General features: G+C 44.3%; 1 protein-coding gene across 2 annotated transcripts in view; it reads left to right on the top strand.

The window, feature by feature from the left end:
* The window catches only part of LOC130361445 (galactose-3-O-sulfotransferase 2-like), a 67,675-nt gene that overhangs the window by 12,503 nt on the left and 31,022 nt on the right, over nucleotides 1-24,150 (top strand). The window contains exon 2 of one of the 2 annotated variants that reach the window (XM_056564439.1): nucleotides 14,784-14,879. The exons of the other annotated variant lie outside the window; for it this stretch is intronic. Within the exon in view, the coding sequence (XP_056420414.1) occupies nucleotides 14,784-14,879 (96 nt within the window). The remainder of the gene's footprint in view (nucleotides 1-14,783; nucleotides 14,880-24,150) is intronic. 2 annotated transcript variants of the gene reach the window in all.

Here is a 24,150-nt window from a genome sequence, read left to right as displayed (position 1 = left end):
GCAGCCATTGTCTGACACTGTGTTCTCCTCGAATATCTGTTTTGTTGGGAATTCATGCTGGTATGGTAGCTTAAACGTCTTTTGCTTATGTTTTTCGTAATTTTTTTCACCAGTAGATTAATTTAGCGTACAGAAACACATGCCCACATTGTTCTTATATTTTAATCGGTTACATGCAGGTATAAAGCTCAGCCAAAATTATCTACAGTGGTCCCTCATGTTACAATATTAATTGGTTCCAGGACGACCATTGTATGTTGAGACCATAACTCTATGGAAACCTGGTATTTGGTTCTGAAGCCCCAAAATGTCATCCAAAAATAGGAAAAAGTGAGGATTAACCCCTTAAAGACCAGGCCAATTTTCACTGTAGGACCAGAGCGTTTTTTTGCACATCTGACCACTGTCACTTTAAGAATTTAATATCTCTAAACGCTTTTACCGAATATTCTGATTCTGAGATTGTTTGTTTGTTTTTTTCGTGACATATTCAACTTTATTTTGGTGGTAAATTTTCTTCATTACTTGCATCCTTTTTTTGGTACAAAATCCCCAAATTTCATGAAAATTTTGAAAATTTTGCATTTTTCTAACTTTGAAGCTGTCTGCTTGTAAGGAAAATGGAAATTCCCAATACATTTTATTTTTATTCACAAATACAATGTCTATTTTATTTGAAAAAATTAGAGGGCTTCAAAGTAGAGCAGCAATTTTCAAAAATGTCATGAAAATGGCAAAATCTGAAGGGACAGATGTTACAGAACGACAACTCCCAGCATGCCTGGGCAGTCTAAGCATGCTGAGTGTTGCAGTTTGGCAACCTCTGGAGGGCTACAGTTTGGGCACCACTGTAACAGTGGTCCCAAACTGTGACCTTCTAGGTGTTTCAAAACTACAACTCCCAGCATGCCCAGACAGCCTTTGGCGATCTTCTGCGATCGCCGACATGGTGGGGGGTTCTAAAGACCCCCCTCAGCGTTTGCCTCGAACACCTGCTGAACAATTTCAGCAGGTGTCCGGTTTCGCAACCCGCGTGGCGGGATGCGAAATTCGCCAGGACGTATGAGTACATGCCTGGTCCTTAAGACCCAGGGCGCAGGGACGTACTCATACGTGCCTGGTCCTTAAGGGGTTAAAGAAAAATAAGTAGATTTAATATAGAAATGCAACTCCTTACATATAAAAAATAAGAAAGAGCTCCTGGGTGCTGTAAATCACTGTCTATGTAGAGGACAGGATCTTCTTCAGGGTCCTGTACAGTACACGCAATGTCCTAAAAAAAAGTTACATGGAGCTGCCCTCACCTGTTGTCCAAAGGAGCAGCTAACTGTGGCACAGGTAAATAGTACAGAACATGTAGTACGTACCTTCCTGTACTGTAGGGGGAGCTACCAGACAGCCAGTCAGTGCATACACTTCAGTAACACGGGGGTTTTAACAGTGAATGTCCATTCTGATTGGTCGGTTCTTCCAGCTATTGACACGTTTTGCAGATCTGGGCTGTCTGTAGCATTGTATGTTGAGTCTAGTTTCAAGTTACAATGGTCCAGAAAAGACCATCGTATGTTGAAACTATTGTATGTTGAGACCATTATAAGTTGAGGGATCACTGTATTTAGAACATAGTGTTCAGTTTTAATCAAACTTTGTTGCAGATTAAAGAAACCACAAAATAACAATGTGCAAATATAGTTAGGCGCTCAAGAGTGACTATGTTCTGTTATTTATCTATAATGGCCAAGAAGTCTATAGCAATGACTACAAAACCAGGGAAGCAAAATTACAGACAAACCTGCAGACTAAATAGGGGTGATTACATTCAGGAGGCAGCTGTGTGTACGTACAGTACTATAATACTAACACTGGTATTTCACACAAGAAAGCTGCCCAGAACTTTATGGATGGTCAGAGATAAGAGGGAGTCTTGATTTACCTATCTTTTCTGGATCCTCTGAAGGATACAGACAGGCTCACAGCCGAGTCTTTACTAGGGAATCTAGTTGAAAAGATGAACAGAAGAACAGTTACTGCAATTTAATACCATCTTTAGTTAAGCGCCATAGAATCAGATTGTTGCATACTAAGATGGCTGATTGCCATTGCCTGACCCTTCCATTCTGTGATTGGTCTAAAGGTGGCTATTGCTTGCCCCATCTAGGTTTTTGTGGGGGCTGCACTATTTTCTTGTCTAATGATGCTCCAGTGAGTCTGGAGGTGTCAGATGTCCAAGTCACCACCTGTTTCCAAAATTACCCTTCCCTTCTTTATAGTTTAAAGGGATTGTCCAGGGATAAAACTTTTTTTTTTTCTTTTATTTATTTATTTTTCTTTACAGATGGCTGGAGCTGCACAAATATAAAAAAAAATATAAAAATAAAAAAAACATACTCCCTTAAACCGTATAAAGAATGAATGGATTTGGGGGGGGGGGGGGGGGAGAATCATTGGTTTATACAGTTTTGTTTGGTGGTAAAAAGTTGCAAAATAAGCCAGAAATATCCTGTCCGGAGATTCAGTCGGCACCGACTGCCTTTGGAATCGGTTGGCGCTAGAAATAAACGGACATTACTTGTCCACAAATAAGACAATATCAAAATCTCACTGGAGTAGTTAAAACCATGGATATGCAACCTGAATGGATATGCAACCTGCCAATCATTCTATTAAAAAAAAAAGGCACATCACGCCCCCTACTGATAATACTCTCAATTGATGTGGAATCTGGTTGTCATCAGCTGACACACAGGGATATTACAGCTTTAAGCACTCGTGTGGATCTGCAGAGATTTACTGTTCATCAGCTGAAGAAATATTTCAGAATGTTATCAGACAGGTTCCTCCAGGAAAATCCATGGTCAATGACAACATCGTATTATACAGAGACACACAATAGAAACCTTAGCATTAAGCAAGTTTCAAAGTGTCTGGCAAAATAAAGCTAGCGTTAACCCTGACCTGGCCTTGGCCTCTATGTTGCCCTGCCTAACTAGGACTAGTGGTGCTACTGTTCAGGTGGTTCTCAGTTAAAACCACACCCTGGCATCACAAACATCTTAGGGGTTAACACAATCTGCCCCTGGGCTACAACATCTGCCCCATACACCTCACATTGCACCCCCCTGGCTCACCACACTAGACTGAGCTACAAACAAACAACATAATCACATGCCCCAATGTCCCGCCATGTCTGTCTGATGATGCCTGGTCCTGACGGAGCAATGCTTTCTGATTTTGTTTTTTAAAAGAAATAAGAAAGAGGCGAGACAGAGAATCATCAGGGTAAGTATCAAGAGGGGAACACAGGGGTATCGGCGATGGACTAGGTGAGATAAGTACACTATCGTTTGTTTTATAGCCCTAGCAGGCAGCAGTTCGATTTTTACTTAAATTAGAGAATCTCTTTTTAAGAAGCTTATACGGATGCATCAAATTATTTACCATGTCATCTAAGATTTTTGGATGACAGGAGAATACAGTTTATAGCCCTATAGATCCAAATAATGATAGGTAATATGTCAGCATTTCATTCTGACAATTATGTCCCCAAGCCACTGCCAGTAACAAAATTATTTATTGGTATTAATATTTACACTTATAGATTTATAAATATGTACATTATCTGTTTAATATTTGAAAATGCCCACAGTTAACCCCTTCCCCCAGAATGACGTCGCATTATGGAAGTAGTTGGCGCATATAAGGCATTCAGTTAACCCAGTGATGCGCGGCATCGCACGAGTTGACGGGCAGAAGTCCCGCTGTTACTTTACAACCCCCCCCCCCCCCCCCAGGACCATCTGTGAATGGTCCTGGTCAGCGATCACTGTAATTGGTCCCTGTAGACCAATCAGTGTTTCAGCTGACACTGGGGGGGGTGGAAGTTCAGATCCCCCGCCCCTAGAAGTACGGGCAGAGTGGGGGAAGATGACCCCGAGAGCTACGGGGGCCAATGTAGGGGGACTGGCGGCATCAGAGGCAGCAGTGAAGATCGCTGGAAAGTGATCTTCACTGCTGCTTCTAGGAGTTTCAAAACTACAACTCCCAGCATGCCTGGACAGCCCTTGGCTGTCCGGGCATGCTGGGAGTTTTTGTTTTGCAACTTCTGGAGGGCCACAGTTTGGAGACCACTGTGCAGTGGTCTTCAATCTGTTCTCTTCCAGATGTTGCAAAACTACAACTCTTAGCATGCCCAGACAGTCCAGGCATGCTGGGAGTTGTAGTTCTGTAACCTCTGGCCCTTCAGATGTTGCCGAACTACAACTTCCAGCATGCCCGGGGTTGGGAAACACTGAGTTAAGTAACAAACTATGTGTTTTGCAACCAGTGTGCCTCCAGCAGTTGCATAACTACAACCCCCAGCATGCATGGACAGCCAAAGGGCATGCTGGAAGTTGTACTTGTATGCCTCCAGCTGGTGCATAGCTAAAAGTCCCAACATGCCCTTCTGCTGTCACTGCATGCTGAAAGTTGTAGTTTTGCAACAGCTGGAGGTTTGCGCCCCCCCCCCCCCATATGTGAACGCACAGGGTACATTCACATGGGCTGGGGTTTAAAGCGAGTTTCTCACTGCAAGTTCTAGATGCATCAAATTTTCTGCTGCACCTCAAACTCCCAGCAGGAAACTCGCTGTGAATCTCTGCCTGTGTGAATGTATCCTAAAAAAACTACACTACACAAAATAAAGGGTAAAGCAGCCATTGACTGTCCAGGCATGCTGGGAGTCTTGCAACAGCTGGTGGCACCCTGTTTGGAAATCACTGGCGTAGAATACCTCTATGTCCACCCCTATGCAAATCCCTAATGTAGGCCTCAAATACGCATGTCGCGCTCTCATTTCGGTGCCCTGTCGTATTTCAAGGCAACAGTTTAGGGCCACATATGGACGTATTTCTGTACTCTGGAGAAATTGCCTAACAAATTTTGTCGGGAAATACCCCATATGTGGACGTAAAATGCTCTGCGGGCACACAACAAGGCTCGGGAGTGAGAGCGCCATGTTTTTTCACTAAAATGCTGGTGTTAGCCCAAATTTTTCATTTTCACAAGGGGTAATAGGAAAAAAAGTAGGGCTCTGTGCAGGCTCCTGGCTTGTGGAGAGAGAGGCTGAAGCTCGGTGTGACGTGCCGGGCTAACAGGAAGTAAGAAGAATACAGCCCGGGGACCGAACACGTGTACCGGAGCTCCGGGGGCTCGTTGGCAGGTAAGAGAAAGTGTGTTTTATTTTATTTTGCAGCCCAGACTGGATAAAATGAAAAAAGTGCGCACCGGAGTACTCCTTTAATGACCATGTAGAAAGTACAAGAAACATGCCCAGCAAACTGTCTAAGAGGTACAGTACATATATTACTTTTCATCACTCTATACAATTGTAATACTATATATCTGTTCATATGTATTAGTGTACTACTCATCTCCTTGCTATGTTTTGTACATTCTTTTAATATTTTCCCTACAGCTTGTTTTCAGCAACAAATGACCCTAAAAATAATAGCAGCACATGAACCTAAACTTTCAGAGCAGGAGTCTAACGCTAGTCTTCTTAGTGCTGCACATAACATACAAATACACTTGGAACCATTCTTTATAACAGTAGGGTCACGGATGCAAAAGGCAGTCACAGAGCAACTACAGAACGAGCAGTCTGCAGTCGCTCTGTGACCCTTTAATTTTGTTCTGTGACCCTTATTTATTTTGTCATAGAGATGGGCGAATTGAACCTGACTAAGTCAAATTCGTTCCGAATTTTGTGAAAAATTTGATTCGGAATGAATCTTAATTTCCTCACACTTTGTGGTAACGAATCTCTTTATTTACTGTATTTTGTGTGTGTGTGTGGGGGGGGGGGGGGGGGGGCTACAATGGCGGCTACACGTGTGAAAACATTGGGCAAGGAACTCTGGGTAGGCGGGATCACCCCGAATCACATGGCGGCATGCAGCCTATCAGCAGCCAGCCAGCTCTGTGATGTGACAGCCCTATATATTCGGTAGCTATTGCCGAAGACATGCATTTGTTCTTAGAGAGCAGAGACACTGTGTGTGCACTGACCATACAGATCTTTACAGCAAATCCATTCACCTCAAGGCCGCATTCATTTTGGCTGGCTCTCGGTCTGACACTGTGTGGTCACTAATCAGCGTTACTGACAATACAGATCCGCACAGGGGAAATCCATTGACCTCAAGCCCGCATCACTGCAGGCAGGGAGAGTTTAGAAGTCGTTTCATAGTCTGCCAATTGAGATCATCACAGGAAGCCTTCCCCATTCAAAGACTGCAAGCAACCATAGTGCAGGCAGGGAGATTGTTTTTAAGGGGGGTTCTAGTGAAGGGTTTAATCCCCGCGAGGGGGTAACCCCTCAAAGGTTGTTGAATTCAGGCAGGGAGAGGTCACAAGTTGTTTGTCTGCCAATTGAGTTCAGAACTGGGAGCATTCCCCATTCATAGACTGCAAGCAACTATAATCCAGGCAGGGCAGTTCAGGAAGAGTACGCTTTTTTCTGTTACAACCGCACTGGGGCATATTACTCTAAAAATAGTGAAATATATACTCACTCTGCATTTCCACGTTTTTTATGGTTAAAGCTAATAGGGGGCAGTAAGTGTAAAAGCAATAATGGACTTATGCACTAGATTGTTATGCTTATTTTTGGTGCAACCGTACTGGGGTGTATTACTCTAAAAAGAAAAAAAGTGATATATACGCACCCCACTGTTGTACGTGTTTTTGGTTTAAAGTGTATAGTGGCCTGTTAGTATAAAAGCAGGGATATATACACACACACATTGTGTTCCGCAAGTTTCTGTTGCAGCTGTATAGGTGTGTATTACTCTATAAAAAGTAAAATTATATACGCACACCACTATTCTACAAGTATGTCCGGCAGAGAAGTGCTAGGCCATGCACAGAGGAGTGGCAAAGGCCTAAATTTATCAGGCGCAGGCAGAGGTCGCAGCAGAGTAGGGCCGCGTGGAAGCAGGAGTCGCAGCAAGAGGTCTGAGCTCCTGGTGTCAGCTAGCGGTTGTGTCTTGACCAGCAACCCAGCAGCCGTAATTGATTGATTGGTTAACTCGGTCATCCACTTCATCCCAAGTGACATCAGACACCCCCAGTCAACAGTCAGTGGTTTCCTCAGACTCAACCCTCAGTTGGCATGGCCCGGGAGCAGTCCCTGTCCTCCAACTGCCTCTGTCCTATGCTGTTCCCTTATGCAGACAAGTATTGCATGATGTGGGCTCAGCTCCACTATACAGCGAGGACGATGAACTAGAGGACAGTCAGCAGCTACTGCCCAGCCAAGAAGTTGAGGATACATCCGCTGCCTCCTCCGCTAGGAGAGTGGCGTGGGAGGTGGTGGTGTTGTGAGCCTTTCAGGCTCTTGAAACGTACACCGTTGAGCAACTTGAGGATGACTTCAGTGACGTGCAGAGACAACTCGATGATGATGAAGCCGATCGCACTTGGGATCAGCTACTCGACGGTGTGGTAGTTTTTTATCAAGCATCCGGAGGAGGTTAACATGGCCACATGTAAGCTATGTCGGCAGAAGGGGAATCGTGGCCAGGGTCCCAATGTTGGCGCTGCGTCAACATATACAGCATCACCATAAAGCAGCCTGGGAGAAATGTGGCTCTGATGAGGTGGTTCACCCAGTGGCATGCCGCTCCCTGCTTCTGCAAGCCAAGGCTCCACCATCTCAGCTGAAGGGAGCGGTCTTTCATTCCCATCTTCTGTTGGTCCAGATGCTCCTGCTCCTCTTACTTCTCGTCAATCACTCCGGCAGCAATCCATCACCGAAGCGATTTTTTAAAAGACAGCAGTATCCGCCCACCCATCCAATGGCGCAGAAGCTGAATGTGCTCCTGTCAAAGTTGCTGGTGCTGCAGTCCCTCCCTTTTTCAAGTGGTGGACTCTGCACCTTTCAGAGAACTGATGGCTTGTGCCGAGCCAAGGTGGAGAGTCCCAAGCCATAATTTATTTTCGAAAAAGGTAGTACCAGCCCTGCACTAATACGTAGAACAGAAGGTGGGCCAGTCCTTGAGACAGTCAGTGTGTACCAAAGTGCACGGCAGCGCCGCCATGTGGAGCTGTAACTATGGTCCAGGACAATGCATGTCCTTTACGGCCCACTAGGTGAATGTGGTTCCTGCACAGCCACAACACAACATTCCTAAATTCTTTGGAATAACGTGCTTTAACCCCCTTTAGGCAGCACATAGAGCCCCTTTTAGGCATCACATAAATTTCCCCATATTAGGCAGCACATAGAGCCCCCTTTAGCCATCACATAGTTAGATCCCCCCTATAGGCAGTACATAGATTCCCCACATAGTTAGAGCCCCCCTTTTAGGCAGCACATAGTTAGATCCCCCTTTAGCCATCACATAGTTAGATCCCCCTATAGGCAGTACATAGATTCCCCCATGTTAGGCAGCACATAGTTAGAGCCCTCCTTTAGGCAGCACATAGAGCCCCCCTTTAGGCAGCACATAGTGGGATTTGAACCCAAGGCCCCAGCACTGCAAAGCAGCAGTGCTAACCTCTGAGCCACCATGCTACCCTTAGCATACATCTAATATGCACAGTTGCTAAAATGGACAGAGATGTCAGCAGAGAGTACCAGAAAAATTGGGCATGTACACATGGCTCAAAAAGTTGGTATTGTTGCAGCCGCTGCTGTAGCAGTGGCCAGAAAAATTGCAGCAGCAGAAAAAGTGCAGCACCAGAGGCCAGAAAAATTGCAGCAGCAGAAAAAGTGCAGCACCAGAGGCCAGAAAAATTGCAGCAGCAGAAAAAATGCAGCACCAGAGGCCAGAAAAATTAGGCATGTACACATGGCTGAAAAATAAGAACAAGCGCATATCCAACAGTCCAGAAGACTCTAATGCAGGACGGAGAAACACACAAATTATTTTCAAAATAAAAATTTTCATCAAATAAAGAAACAAAGTTCTTCCCTCTCTGTATTTTACTTTTGAAAATTTAAGTTAAAAAATCACACGCAACAAAAGTTCCTTTGTGTAATGGTTAGTACTCTGGAAAATTCAAGTTTAAATGATCATAAAGTCCAGAAGACTCTATAATGCAGGACGGTGAAAAACACAAAGAAATCCTTTTCAAAATAAAAGGGTCCCTCAACAGGCACGACAGCATGAAAGACCCCATTTGCTCAAGGTTGGATGCCGAGCTACTCATGTCCCGTTCCTCGTCCTCAGTGATGTCAGGGAAGGTATCATCATCCCCCCCCCCCCCCAGCCACGTACAACACCACGGGAACCAGATAGGTGACAATGAGCACCCTGGGATACCTGTTGTGGTTGGTCTTCCTCCTCCTTTTCAAAGCCACATTCCTCCTCTGACTCCTCTTCCTCACAATCCTCTTCCAGCGTTGCCGCAGGTCCAGCAAGCGATGCTGATAAGGCTGTTTCTGGTGGTGATGGTGACCACAACTCTTCCTTTTCACATTCATCTACTGCCTGATCCAGCACTCTTCGCAGGGCACGCTTCAGGAGGAAAACAAATGGTATGATGTCGCTGATGGTGCCTTCGTTGCGACTGACTAGGTTTGTCACCTCCTCAAAAGGACGCATGAGCCTACAAGCATTGCGCATGAGCGTCCAGTAACGTGGCAAAAAAATTCCCAGCTCATCAGATGTCCTAGCACCCCCGGTCATACAAATATTCGTTAATGGCTTTTTCTTGTTGGAGCAGGCGGTCGAACATTAGGAGTGTTGAATTCCAACGTGTTGGGCTGTCGCAAATCAAGCACCTCACTGGCATGATGGACAGAGATGTCAGCAGAGAGTACCAGAAAAATTAGGCATGTACACATGGCTGAAAAATTTGGTATTGTTGCAGCCGCTGCTGTAGCAGCAGCCAGAAAAATTTCAGTTTGTTTCCCAGTCAGAAAGTGCCCTAAAACATTGCGGCTTGAACCATAGTTGGTGGCGGATAAGGCATGCAAGTCATCCTTGGTCGCCACCTTACCCAGACAGAACGTGATTGGATTCTTCAAAAAAGAGGTGCCGCCTATGCCTCTTGGAATCCTCCAAAGAGGAAATACACGTCTCATCCCTGATTGGTCGGCGCCCGGACCTGCCCAGCAGCGATTGGTCAAATTCTTTAAAAAAGATTTGCCGCCGATGCCTCTAGGAATCCCCCAAAGAGGAATTATACGTCTTTAACCTGATTGGTCGCCACCCGGACCTTCCCAGCAGCGATTGGCTGAAAGATTTGAAAGACATCCTGCCGTCACTAGCGGTAAAGACTTGCAACCTGAACTCATACGTCCCTTCTCTGATTGGCTCCCTCGACATCCCGAACAGCCAATCAGAGTTAAGCCTACCATCCCCATGCCCATGTTTGGATGACATCCCCTCACCGACTTTTTCCTATGACAGCGTAACTGTACACAGCTATGTACTGCACAGTCCTGATTGGTCGCTCGCTGCTGGATGGTATGGGGTGACCAATCAGCTTCAAGAGGCCCATCTTCATTAAAAATCCACCGCAGCAACCCTGCACAGCATCACCAGGTTTACCCAATGCGCAGTGTAGGGGATATACCTGCCCTAACCATGCTTTGCAGACCAGGAATCAGTGGTCAGATGGACCCTTGCCCCAACACTGTGTGCCAGACATGCCATTACTTCCTGTTGCACAATCAAGTACCGGTTGGGGATTGCCTTTTGTGCAAAGAAATTTTGGCCAGGTACCTTCCACTGCGGTGTCCCAATAGCTAAAAAAAAATTTTACCTATTTTTTTTACATTTTTTTTTAAATTAAAATTTTTTTTTTATTTTGAAAAGCTGGCCGGTTATGAGTTCAGACAAGCCAGTTGTCAGACGCCAGGCTAGGGGCTGACCTTGTGACATTGGCATCTTACGCTCAAACATGTCCTTGACAGACGTAGACGTAGAGTAGACCCTGTAGGCCTGACGCACACGCTTGCAGACAACTAACTGCTATTCAATCTATTGGTCAAAATTGTATATTTTTTTGTTAAATTTACACAACTGTCACACCACATATGATTTGCACTAGTGTGACAATGAGCCCAGCAGGCCCAAAAGCTCACAAGTGTGAAGTGTACTGACTGATTTTATTTCACAGCCAAAAAAGGTATTTTTTTTTCAAATTTACACTATGGTCGGTCACCCCAAAGATGATTTGCATTAGTGTGACAATGAGCCCTAAGGGCCAAAAGACTCCCAAGTGTGAAGTGAAGTGACTGATTTTATTTCACAGCCAAAAAAGGTATTTTTTTAAATTTTTTTGGGGCACAAGTATCACACCAAATGTGATTTGCACTAGGGTGACACAATTTGCTCTGCAGGCAAAAAAAAACTGGCAACTGTGACGTGAACTGACAGTGATGACTGGTTTTATTTAACAGCCAAAAAAGGTATTTTTTTTTTAATTTGCACAACTATCACACCAAATATGATTTGCACTAGTGTGACAATGAGCAAAAAAGCTTGCCAGCGGAGTTCCCCTTTTAAGCAGTGGTCCCCAACCAGGGTGCCTCCAGCTGTTGCAAAACACATGGACTGATATATTTCAGCCATTTGAATACTGTAGTTGCTTGAAGGAACTTAAGTTTTATTCTGGAGTACCCCTTTTAACCAGCGGTTCCCTCCCAACCAGGGTGCCTCCAGGTGTTGCAAGACACATGGACTGATATTTGAGCCCTAAATAGGGCTTTTTTGGGTGCTGTCCTTAAAGCAGATGCTACACTAGTGCTTTAGGAGTAAACTGGACCCTGAATACACCACCTAGCAGCAACCTAGCTATCGCTTTCCCTATACAGCAGGAGCAGCTTCTCTGACCCTCCACTTTCTAAGCCTGCAGCATGCCGAATGAGGGTAAAATGGCGTGCGTGCAAGAGGTAGGGAGGACTGCTGCTGATTGGCTGTAATGTGTCTGCTGACTCTGACTCACAGGGTCAAAGTTTACCGCAATGTTAAAGTATAGGGGGCGAATCGAACTTCACATATGTTCGCCCGGCGAGGCGAACGCGAACATGCTAAATTCGCCGGGAACTGTTCGCCGGCGAACAATTCGCTACATCTCTATACGTGACACCTGCCATTTGCTCAGGCCCTTTGAGGAAGCCAATTATTTGTCAGTCGCCAGGATTACGGGATGATGTCATTCCACTGCTTCATTTCCTACAAAAGATGGTGGAAACAATGGCTGGTCAGGGCACTGGAGACTTGGCACCTACATCGCATTGCCACATGAACCCTGTGGGGGCTGGTCTGGAAGAGGAGGAGGGGGACAGTGGAGCACAGCCAATGTGTAGCGAAATGGGTGGTTTTGATACTCAGTTGACAGGAGAGGAGGAGCAGCCAGAGGAGCTACAGGGTGATGATGAAGACGAGACAGAGAACCTACACACACCATGGCAGTATGCAGTGGAGATGGAGGCAGGTAGTCCCTCCGAGTAACTTGCACAAATGGCATGATGCACACCCATTTGCTTGCGTAGTTACTGCCGTATTGTCACCATTCGGCAGTGGGATGACTCCTGGCTTTTCACCTTGTTGGACCCTCGCTACTGGCACCAAAATTTTTTACACCCGCTGAGAGGGAGGACAAACTGACCTATTACAGAGACATCCTATGTAGTCAGTTGGCCGATGCCTATCTGCGCCTTTGTCCATCCTCTCGCAGGTCTGACTGTGGGGGCCCTCTGCACTCACCTTCCACTGCCATGGCTGCTGGGGAGGGGTGGGGTGGCAGGAAAAGCTCCATCAGCAGCAGCCTTAGTCTACAGTCGCTGATGAGTAGCTTTCTTCACCCGCATAGTGAAGCAACCCATCAGCAGCAGCAGGTAGACCTGGAACAGGACCTGAATCAGCAGGTGGTAGCATACTTGGACATGACCCTATCAACCCACATTGAAGATCTGCTGAACTTCTGCAGCCAGACTGGATTTCTGGCCGCAACTAGCAGAGTTTGCCCTGGAAAAGCGGTCCTGCCCGGCCAGTAGTGTGGCATCAGAGAGAGTGTTTAGTGCGGCGGGGGCCATAGTAACCCCAAGGAGAACTCTCCTGTCCACCAAAAATGTGGAGAGACTGACCTTTGTCAAGAGGAATCAGGCTTATATCGGGAGGATTTCCACTCACCAATGCCTAAAACTAGATTATCCATGGTGCTACACAAACACTTTGACAAAAGAAACCGGTTTCTTCTGCTTACCTGCCTCAGCTACTATTCTGATCCTGCCACCCACCTAATGTCACACATCTGATGCCAAGTGCTCCTTCTTTCACCCACCATCGTCAGCGGGGACTGGTATTTCCACCCACCGCCCCACTCTGTCACCGGGTCCCTTTTTAGGACTCCTGATGCTGCTGCTACCACCTACAGAAAGTGCCATTGTGCCGCCATATGGTCTCCTCATACTGCTGCCACAACCAGGCTCTATCATAGTGCCGCCCTATGGTCTCATCATGCTGCGGCCACCTCCAGGCTCTTTCATTGTGGCACTCTGCGTCCTACACAGGCTGCCGCCACCTCCAGGCTGTGTCATTGTGCCGCTCTGTGGCCTACATAGGCTGCCGCCACCTCCAGACTGTCATTGTGCCGCCATATGGTCTCGACATGCTGCTGCCACCTCCAGGCTCTGTCATTGTGCCGCCATGAGATCTCCTTGTTATATTGGTTTTGTGGTACTACAGTATTTAAAAATTTTTTTTTTTTTAAAGTACGCTTTGGACACCCGGGACACTCAGTCATGAGCATCGGGGGGCGCTGAGAGGCAGGGGTTGGGAGAGGTGGTAGCTTGCCTCGCAGCGGACTGCCAGCTCTATTTTAAGATAAAAGTACGAGACTTTTCACTGCTGAAACTTATACACTGGAGCAATTATACACTATTGAAGCTTTTGCAAAATAAAACCCTTTTTTAAGAAAAAATAATCTGTTGGCTCACCATATTCTGAGAGCTATGGATGACCTTTTTTGTGTCTAGAAAGGCACAAAAATGGTACAAGCAGGGTTTATTTGCGCCTTTTTTATTGTTCCTTTTTGGTTTACATATCTCTGCTGATTTTTGAGTTTTAATACACTGATTTTGGCAATACACATGATATGGAAGGGTTTTAGGAACTGTGCCTTTTTGTGAAAAGGCGCAAAGCCACTGAAAAGTCTCTAAACTACACCAGCCCAGAAATTTCAGGGAATGTTTACCTGCACAAAATTTATGAAATGCTCTGTGACCATTTAATTAAATGTGGTGCTCTTACACATTACCAGCACACAAAAAAAGGGTCAGAAAAATGCTTCACTTACACCTACAATGATAAATGCCCCCTATGAGTTTTATTTTTCTACTGACAACTGTGTGTGGGTTTGCTTTTCATTCTATTTTTAGGATGGGAGTTGGTTAAAACATGATACATTTTATAGATTGGGATGTTTTGATGATGGGGATACCAATTATTAGTTTCTTTGCTTTAGACACCTGTGTGCAATGTCTGGAAAAGGATTATGGCTTTGATAAAAAAAAAAAAGTATCACAAATGTTTACACAATGCATCTCCACTCTTAGTGGTGTACAAACCACACAACAAAAAAGTGCATTGAAAAAAACTGAAGTTCTCATACATCACATGACCATTTGACACGTTGTGAAAGTGGAAGAAAAAGGGGCTAAAGTTACAACTGATAAATGCCCCCCTTTGTTGCCATTCTCTTTAGTAGTGTTTGAAAGTCTAATTTTAATTCTATATATTTTTTTTTGCATTCACAATTTCCTTTTACTCACCGGTTTCCTACAGAAATCTCAGTTTCTTGAAGCTGGTATTCGTCGTTGTCATCTTATTTGGAATGTCATTGGTCAGTTTAAAATATTACAACATCGATTTATCACAAAGGTAAGAAAACATAAATAAACAAATTCTACAAAACATAATTAATAAATAACAACTTTCTGATTTTTTTTTTTAATGCAATCCCAATTGGTCTAATATTTATTTTTACCTAATCTTTGTAAATCTAATTCATATCAGTGTTGCTTATTGCAAATACAAGCATCGCTTCTCCTGCCTAGTGGGGTACTCCTTAGCAGTCCAGACATGGAATAACACAAAACAGTAAATATCTTAATTTAAATTGTGGTGTCCCATTTCCTCCTACATTCATAACTAATTGTATTTTAAGTAGACAACTTAGTGTGAATCTTCTCAGGATCCTAAGCTGCTGTTGTTTGTTCTCATGTTAAGTTCATTGTGTGGTAAAGTCTGGACATTTCCTTAATGAATAAGATAAGGGAAATGTCCAGAAACAATTTTGCAGGGAAGAGGCAAAGGAACAGAAGAGGTCAGGGGAATATTTAGCAGAGAGGAGGGGCAGGTGGGAACACAAATTGGTAGAACTCTGTAGAGGGGGAGGGCACATAAAGTTACATAAGGTGGGGGAATCCTTTAGTTGGCAAACCTTTCCTGTTGCTATGTGTCCCTGTTGGTTTTGTACTACCGAACCTCTCTCTCCTCTCTCTGGCTACTCTGTACAGCCTGGTTCAGAGCTACTGGTCTCTTCTAGCAGGCCTCTCAGGAGCTCCTCTTCTCATCACACCACTACAGGGCACTTTCCACCCTGGGTCTACAAATAAACTGCAGCCCGTTGAGTAGACCCTCTGTTGGTCCTTTCTTTTCTAGACAACAATAAGGCTAGGTTCACACCACGGAATCTCCGGGCAGAAAATTTCTGGCCGGAGATTCCGAGTGCGGCCAGCGCAGACTGAGTCAGCACTAGGACCGCGTGGACACTGCAGTCTCCAATAGACTGCAATGTGTTCCGCGAGTATTTCCACCTGAAGAATGAGCAACGCCATTCTTCAGGTGGAAATTTTCAAGGGGATTTTCCGTTTACAAATTCGGCTTCACAAATTCGGAAGTGTGAATTTGTGAACGGAAACTCATTCACTATACAGTACATTTTAGTTAGCGGAATTTCTGCCTGCAATTTCAAAGCGGAATTGCAGGTGGAAATTCTGTAGTGTGAACCTAGCCTAACTCCCATCTTGACAGTCAGAGCACTCGTCTGGAGCTATATAGAGACGCAGCTGATTTCACAGGTTGTGCACACATGTTGAAGACAAAATTTTATTGTGCTATTAAAGACCTGGCTTTAGGAAATTCCCATTTTGTTCCCCATCTGCATAAAGGTTTACAACAGGCCATATCTGGGATGACTTCACCTGCTAATTTTTTTTTTTTTTTTTTTTGATGTTCCCTAGTAGGCATGAGCGAATCGAATCTGATGAATCTGAAGAATCTGAAATCATTACAAATTTCATGAAAAATTTGATTCGTAACGAATGCGAATATTGCCACAATTTGATTGTGTGAATCCCTTCATTAAACTCTATTTAGTGCAGTCCAGGCTCCAGGGGCTGGGCATCTAAAATGGCGGATCCACATGTGAGGACTTGGAGCAAGGAATCCTGGGAAGGCGGGAACAATGGTCGGCATTATGACCCTGAATCCCATGCAGCCTATCGGCAACCAGCCACCCCTGTGATGACACAGGCCTATATAATCAGCAGCCATCTTGCGGCCAGTCACATCAGCGTTGTATTACAGAGAGAGAGAAGTACAGACGAGAGAGAGAGAGAGAGAGAGAGAGAGAGAGAGAGAGAGAGAGAGAGAGAGAGAGAGAGAGATTTTGGGTGTAGTACACAGTGACTGTGTGCTGCAGCACTGGTGTGTACAACAACAACTGAAAAGTTAATAGTAGCCAGCCAGTTAGGGTGAGCAGCGTACTAAAAGCGTATTGTCCTCTATTAAGTGTAACCTGTGCGTACATCTAAGTGATGTACCATTTTTTGTTCCTGTTAAAGTCTTAACCCCTTAAGGACCAAGGACGTACAGGTATGTCCTTGGTCCTGCTCCCGTGATATAACGCGGTGTTACACGGTAACCCAGCATCATATCACGGCGGGCCCGGCGTCATAGTGAAGCCGGGACCCGCCGCTAATAGCGCGCAGCGCCGATCGCGGCGCCGCGTGCTATTAACCCTTTAGCCGCGCGCTCACAGCTGAGCCACGCGGCTAAAAGTGAAAGTAAAAAGTGCCGGTTAACTCAGTGGGCTGTTCGGGATAGCCGCGGCGAAATCGCGGCATCCCGAACAGCTTACAGGACAGCGGGAGGGTCCCTACCTGCCTCCTCGCTGTCCGATCGCCGAATGACTGCTCAGTGCCTGAGATCCAGGCATGAGCAGTCAAGCGGCAGAATCATCGATCACTGGTTTCCTATGAGAAACCAGTGATCAATGATAAAGATCAGTGTGTGCAGTGTTATAGGTCCCTATGGGAGCTATAACACTGCAAAAAAAAGTGAAAAAAAAAGTGAATGAATATCATTTAACCCCTCCCCTATTAAAAGTTTGAATCACCCCCCTTTTCCCATAAAAAACAGTGTAAATAAAAATAAAAATAAACATATATGGTATCACCGCGTGCGAAAATGTCCGAATGATAAAAATATATCGTTAATTAAACCGCTCGGTCAATGGCGTACGCGCAAAAAAATTCCAAAGTCCAAAATAGTGCATTTTTTGTCACTTTTTATATAATTTAAAATGAATAAAAAGCGATCAATAAGTCCTATCAATGCAACAATAGTACCGTTAAAAACTTCAGATCACGGCGCAAAAAAATGAGCCCTCATACCGCCCCATACATGTAAAAATAAAAAAGTTATAGGGGTCAGAAGATGACCATTTTAAACGTATTAATTTTCCTGCATGTAGTTATGATTTTTTCCAGAAGTACGACAAAATCAAACCTATATAAGTAGGATATCATTTTAATCGTATGGACCTACAGAATAAATATCAGGTGTCATTTTTACCAAAAAATGTACTACGTAGAAACGGAAGCCCCCAAAAATTACAAAACAGCGTTTTTTTTTTTCCAATTTTGTCGCACAATGATTTTTTTTTCCGTTTCACCGTAGATTTTTGGGAAAAATGACTGACGTCCTTACAAAGTAGAATTGGTGGCGCAAAAAATAAGCAATCATATGGATTTTTAGGTGCAAAATTTTAAGAGTTCTGATTTTTTAAAGGCAAGGAGCAAAAAACGAAAATGCAAAAACGGAAAAAACCCCGGTCCTTAAGGGGTTAAGGGCCTAGATACTGTGAAAGGCCAGCCAAAAGTAAACACCTTCTGTTGTTGTAGACAAATACTGTTTTAACCCCTTAAGGACCCAGTCAATTTTCACTGTAGGACACGGCCATTTTTTGCACATCTGACCACTGTCACTTTAAACATTTAATAACTCTGGGATGCTTTTACCTTTCATTCTGATTCAGAGAGAGCTTTTTCGTGACATATTCTACTTTGTTAGTGGTAAAATTTTTCGATGCTTGCATAATTTCTTGGTAAAAAATTCCAAAATTTTATGAAAAAATTGAAAATGTTGCATTTTTTTAATTTGAAGCTCTCTGCTTATAAGGAAAATGAACATTCCAAATAAATTATATATTGATTCACTTATACAATATGTCTACTTTATGTTTCCATCATAAAGTTGACATGTTTTTACTTTTGGAAGACATCAGAGGGCTTCAAAGTATAGCAGCAATTTTCCAATTTTTCACAAAATTTTCAAAATCAAAAATTTTCAGGGACCAGTTCTGTTTTGAAGTGGATTTGAAGAGCATTCTTATTAGAAATGACCCCACAAATGACCCCATTATAAAAACTGCACCCCTCAAAGTATTCAAAATGACATTCAAAAAGGTTTGTTAACCCTTTAGGGGTTTCACAGGAATAGCAGCAAATTGAAGGAGAAAATTCAAAATCTTAATTTTTTACACTCTGATGTTCTTGTAGACCCAGTTATTGAATTTTTACAAGGGGTAAAAGGAGAGAAATCTTCCTAAAATGTGTAACCCAATTTCTCTCGAGTAAGAAAATACCTCATATGTGTATGTCAAGTGTTCGGCGGGCGCAGTAGAGGGCTCAAAAGGAGCGACAGTGGGATTTTTGGAGAGTTTTTCGGAAATGGTTTTTGGGGGGCATGTCCCATTTCGGAAGCCCCTATGGTGCCAGAACAGCAAAAAAAGTTTTCCCTCAAATTTTAAATTTTTACAAGGGGTAATAGGGAATAATTCCCCCAAAATTTTAAACCCCATCTCTTCTGAGTATGGAAATACCCCATGTGTGGATGTGAAGTGCTCTGCTGGCGCACTGCAATGCTCAGAAGAGAAGGAGCGCCATTGAGCTTTTGGGAAAAAAATTGTTTGGAATGGAAGTCAGGGACCATGTGCGTTTACAAAGCCCCCCGTTGTGCCAGAACAGTGGACCCCCCCCCACATGTGACCCTATTTTGGAAACTACACCCCTCACAGAATTTAAGGGGTGCAGTGAGTATGTACACCCCACTGGCGTTTGACAGATCTTTGGAACAGTGGGCTGTGCAAATGAAAAATTACAATTTTTCATTTTCACGGACCACTGTTCCAAAAATCTGCCAGACCTCTGTGGGGCGTAAATGCTCACTGTACCCCTTATTACATTACGTGAGGGGTGTAGTTTCCAAAATGGGGTCACATGTGGGTATTTATTTTTTTGCGTTTATGTCAGAACCGCTGTAAAATCGGCCACCCCTGTGCAAATCGCCAATTTAGGCCTTAAATGTACATGGTGCGCTCTCACTCCTGAGCCTTGTTGTGTGCCCACAGAGCATTTTACGCCCACATATGGGGTATTTCTGTACTCAGGAGAAATTGCGTTACAAATTTTGGGGGTCTTTTTTTCTTTTAATGCTTGTGAAAATAAAAAGTATCGGGCAACACCAGCATGTTAGTGTATTTTTTTTACACTAACAAGCTGGTGTAGACCCCAACTTTTCCTTTTCAGAAGGGGTAAAAGGAGAAAAAGCCCCACAAAATTTGTAGGGAAATTTCTCCCGAGTACAGAAATACTCCATATGTGGCCCTAAATTGTTTCCTTGAAATACTACAGGGCTCTGAAGTGAGAGAGCTCCATGCGCATTTGAGGACTAAATTAGGGATTGCATAGGGGTGGACACAGGGGTATTCTACCCCAGTGATTACCAAACAGGGTGCCTCCAGCTGTTGTAAAACTCCCAGCATGCCTGGACAGTCAGTGGCTGTCCGGAAATGCTGGGAGTTGTTGTGTTGCTGGAGGCTCCGTTTTGGAAACACTGCCATACAATATGTTTTTCATTTTTATTGGGGGGGGGGGGGGGGGGGGGGGAGAGAGAGACAGTGTAAGGGGGTGTACATGTTGTGTTTTACTCTTTATTATGTGTTAGTGTAGTGTAGTGTTTTTAGGGTACATTCGCACTGGAGTGTTATGGTGAGTTTCCCGCTAGGAGTTTGCGCTGCGGTCAAAAATTTGCCGCAGCCCAAACTTGAAGCAGGAAACTTACTGTAAGCCTGCCCGTGTGAATGTACCCTGTATGTTCACATGGGGGAGCAAACCTCCAGCTGTTTCAAAACTACAACTCCCAGCATGTACTGACAGACCATGCATGCTGGGAGTTGTACTTTTGCAACAGCTGGAGACACACTGGTTGGAAAACCTTCAGTTAGGTTCTGTTACCTAACTCAGTATTTTCCAACCAGTCTGCCTCCAGCTGTTGCAAAACTACAACTCCCAGCATGTACTGATCGCCGAAGGGCATGCTGGGAGATGTAGTTATGCAATAGCTGGAGGTACACAACTACAACTCCCAGCATGCCAAGACAGCTGTTTGGACATGCTGGGATTTGCAGTTTTGCAACATCTGGGGGGCTACAGTTTTAGAGAACACTGCAAGGTGATCTCCAAACTGTGGTCCTCCAGCTGTTGCAAAACTACAAATTCCAGCATGCCCTGACAGAAAACAGTTGTTTGGGCATGCTGGGAGTTGTAGTTTTGCAACATCTGGAGGGCTACAGTTAGAGACCACTGTATAATGGTCTCAAACTGTACCCTCCAGATGTTGCTAGGCAACTCGCCAGCTTCTGTCGGATCCAGTCGCTCGTCATCGCCGCCCGCCGATCTCAGTCGCCCGCAGCCTCCGTCGCCCGCCCGGATTGTTAAGTGGATCTTCGGCGCCGGTCCCCGTCATTTCCCTGTCCCGGCCTGCCTATTGTGGGTGGGCAGGACGGGGAAAACGAAAGTTAACCCCCCCCCCCCCGCCCCCGATCTGCTATAGGTGGTCGCGTCTAGACCACCAATAGCAGGGATAGAAGGGGTGGCACCCCTGCCACCTCACTCCTATGCCTTCAGGGGGATCGTGAGTGTCTTAGACAACCACGTTCCCCCTTATATTCCGGGTCACTATAGACCCGTAATGACCCGGAATTGCGCAAATCGCAAGTGTGAATTCACTTGCGATTTGCCGCGATCGCTGACATGGGGGGGGGGGGATGCAAAGGACCCCCCTGGGAGTTTGCATGGGATGCCTGCTGAATTATTTCAGCAGGCATCCCGGTCCGATCCCCGCCCGGTGCGCGGCAGGGGCCGGAATTCTCCATGACGTACGCTTACGTCATGGGTCCTTAAGTACCAGGGTGTCATGACGTACGCGTACGTCAAGGGTCCTTAAGGGGTTAAGTATACTGGAGCGCATTTTCCTCCGCTTGCAACAAATGTACATCTAAGTGGTGTACCATTTTGTTCCTGTTACATAGTTTATAAGGTTGAAAAAAGACCAGAGTCAATAAAGTTCAACCTATAACCCAATGAGTCAGAATAGATTCCTGGATCAACCTTCTGTCTCTATAGATCTAGAATATATAACCAGCGATGATGTTGTTCTCCAAAAAATACGTCCAGACCCCTTTTTTAAATTCTTTTACAGAGTTGACCATGACCGCCTCTTCAGGCAGAGAATTCCAGTTTCACCGCTCTTACAGTAAAGAACCCCCGTCTGTGCTGGTGTAGAAACTTTCTTTTCTCTAAACGTAGAGGATGCCCCCTTGTTATAGATACAGTCCTGGGTATAAATAGATCATGGGGGAGATCTCTGTACGGTCCCCTGATATATTTATACATGGTTATTAGGTCTCCTCTAAGCCTTCTTTTTTCTAAACTAAATAACCCTAATTCTGATAATCTTTCTGGGTACTGTAGTCCTCCCATTCCCCGTATTACCCTGGTTGCCCGTCTTTGAACCCTCTCCAGCTCCACTATATCTTTCTTGTACACTGGTGCCCAGTACTGTACACAGTATTCTATGTGTGGTCTGACTAGTGATTTGTACAGCGGTAGAATAATTTCCTTGTCGTGGGCATCTATGCCCCTATTGATGCACCCCATGATTTTATTTGCTTTGGCAGCAGCTGCCCAACACTGGTCACTACAGCTAAATTTACTATTAACTAAGGCCCCTTTCACACTATTAAGGTTCCAAAAGGTTAGGAAATCTGCAGTTATACGGTGGGAACAAAATCACTAACGGCCGTTAGAAAATCCCAATATAGTCTATGGGATTTTTCTAATAGCAGTTTTAACCCATTATCGCCCGGTATTAATAACTGCCGTTATTTTCTGACGGGCGAATGAACGGGAGAAATAGTGCATGCACTAATTTTCCCGTTACTATCGCCGGTCACAAAATAATGGCCATTATTAATAAAAGGCGATAATGGGTCAAAACAGCTATTAGAAAAATCCCATAGACTATAACGGGATTTTCTAAAGGACGTTAGTGATTTTGTAACGGCCGTATAACTGCCGATTTCCTGATGGGCGTTCATAACGGAAGCGTTTTAATAGTGTGAAAGCAGTCGAAGACTTCCAAGTCCTTTTCCACATCAGTCGTCCCAAGTGTTCTCCCATTTAATACATAATACCAGCCTGGATTCTTCCCCATGTGCATTACCTTACATTTATCAGTGTTGAACCTCATCTGCCACTTCCCAGCACAAACCTTCAACCTATCCCGATCCATTTGTAATAGTGCACTGTAATTTATTGTGTTTACCGCTTTACAGAGTTTAGTATCCTCTGCAAAGATTACTTTAGTATTCAACCCCTCTACAAGGTCATTAATAAATATATTAAATAAAACGGAACCTAAGACTGACCCCTGTGGTACCCCACTAGTAAGTCACCCAATCAGTATAAGTACCATTAATAACCACCCTCTGTTTCCTATCACAGAGCCAGTTACTTTCCCACTTACACACATTTTCCCGCAGTCCAAGCATTCTCATTTAATGCACCAACCTTTTATGAGGCACCGTATCAAATGCTTTGGAACAATCCAGATATACGACATCCAGCGACATCCAGCGATTTCCCCTCGTCCAGTCTGGAGCTCACCTCCTCATAAACGCTGATCAGGTTAGTTTGACAGGACCTCATAAATCCATGCTGATATGTGGTCATACATTTATTTTTATCAATATACTCCAAAATAGCATCTCTTTGAAAACCCTCAAACAATTTACATACAACAGAGGTTAAACTAACAGGCCTATAATTCCCGGGGTCACCTTTTGACTCCTTTATAAATATTGGCACCACATTTGCCATGCGCCAGTCCGGGGGAGCAGTCTGTTAATATAGAGTCCCTGAATATTCAAAATAGGGGTATGTCTATTACATTACCTAATTCCTTTAGAACACGGAGGTGAATGCCATCTGGACCTGGCGATTTTTGTCTTTTTTGATTTTTTTTCTTTTTTTTTTGCGGGCGGCACTGTACTTCTTCCTGGGTTAGACAGGTGACCTGTACTGGGGAGTTTACCTTATCTCGCTGTATTTCACCTGGCATTTCATTTTCCTCGTGAATACAGTGGAGAACAATTTTGTTTAATAGATTTGCTTTTTCCTGATCCCCGTCTATAATTTCTTCCTACACTTTCATTTTTGAATTTTATGCTATTTATATAGTTAAACCCTTAAGGACGCAGGGTTTTTCAGTTTTTTCATTTTCATTTTTCCTTATCACCTTCTAAAAATCATAACGCTTTCAATTTTGCACATACAATTCCATATGATGGCTTATTTTTTGTCACCAATTCTTCTTTGCAGTAACATTAGTCATTTTACCAAAAATTCAAGGCGAAACAGAAAAAAAATTCATTGTGCGACAAAATTGAAGAAAATTTTTCACTTTGTAAATTTTGGGGGCTTCCATTTCTACACAGTGCATTTTTCGGTAAAAATTACACCTT

Source organism: Hyla sarda, chromosome 3, assembly GCF_029499605.1.
Source record: "Hyla sarda isolate aHylSar1 chromosome 3, aHylSar1.hap1, whole genome shotgun sequence".
NCBI lineage: Eukaryota > Metazoa > Chordata > Amphibia > Anura > Hylidae > Hyla > Hyla sarda.
Note: the sequence above shows the minus strand (reverse complement) of the source record. Positions and strands in the feature narration are given on the sequence as shown.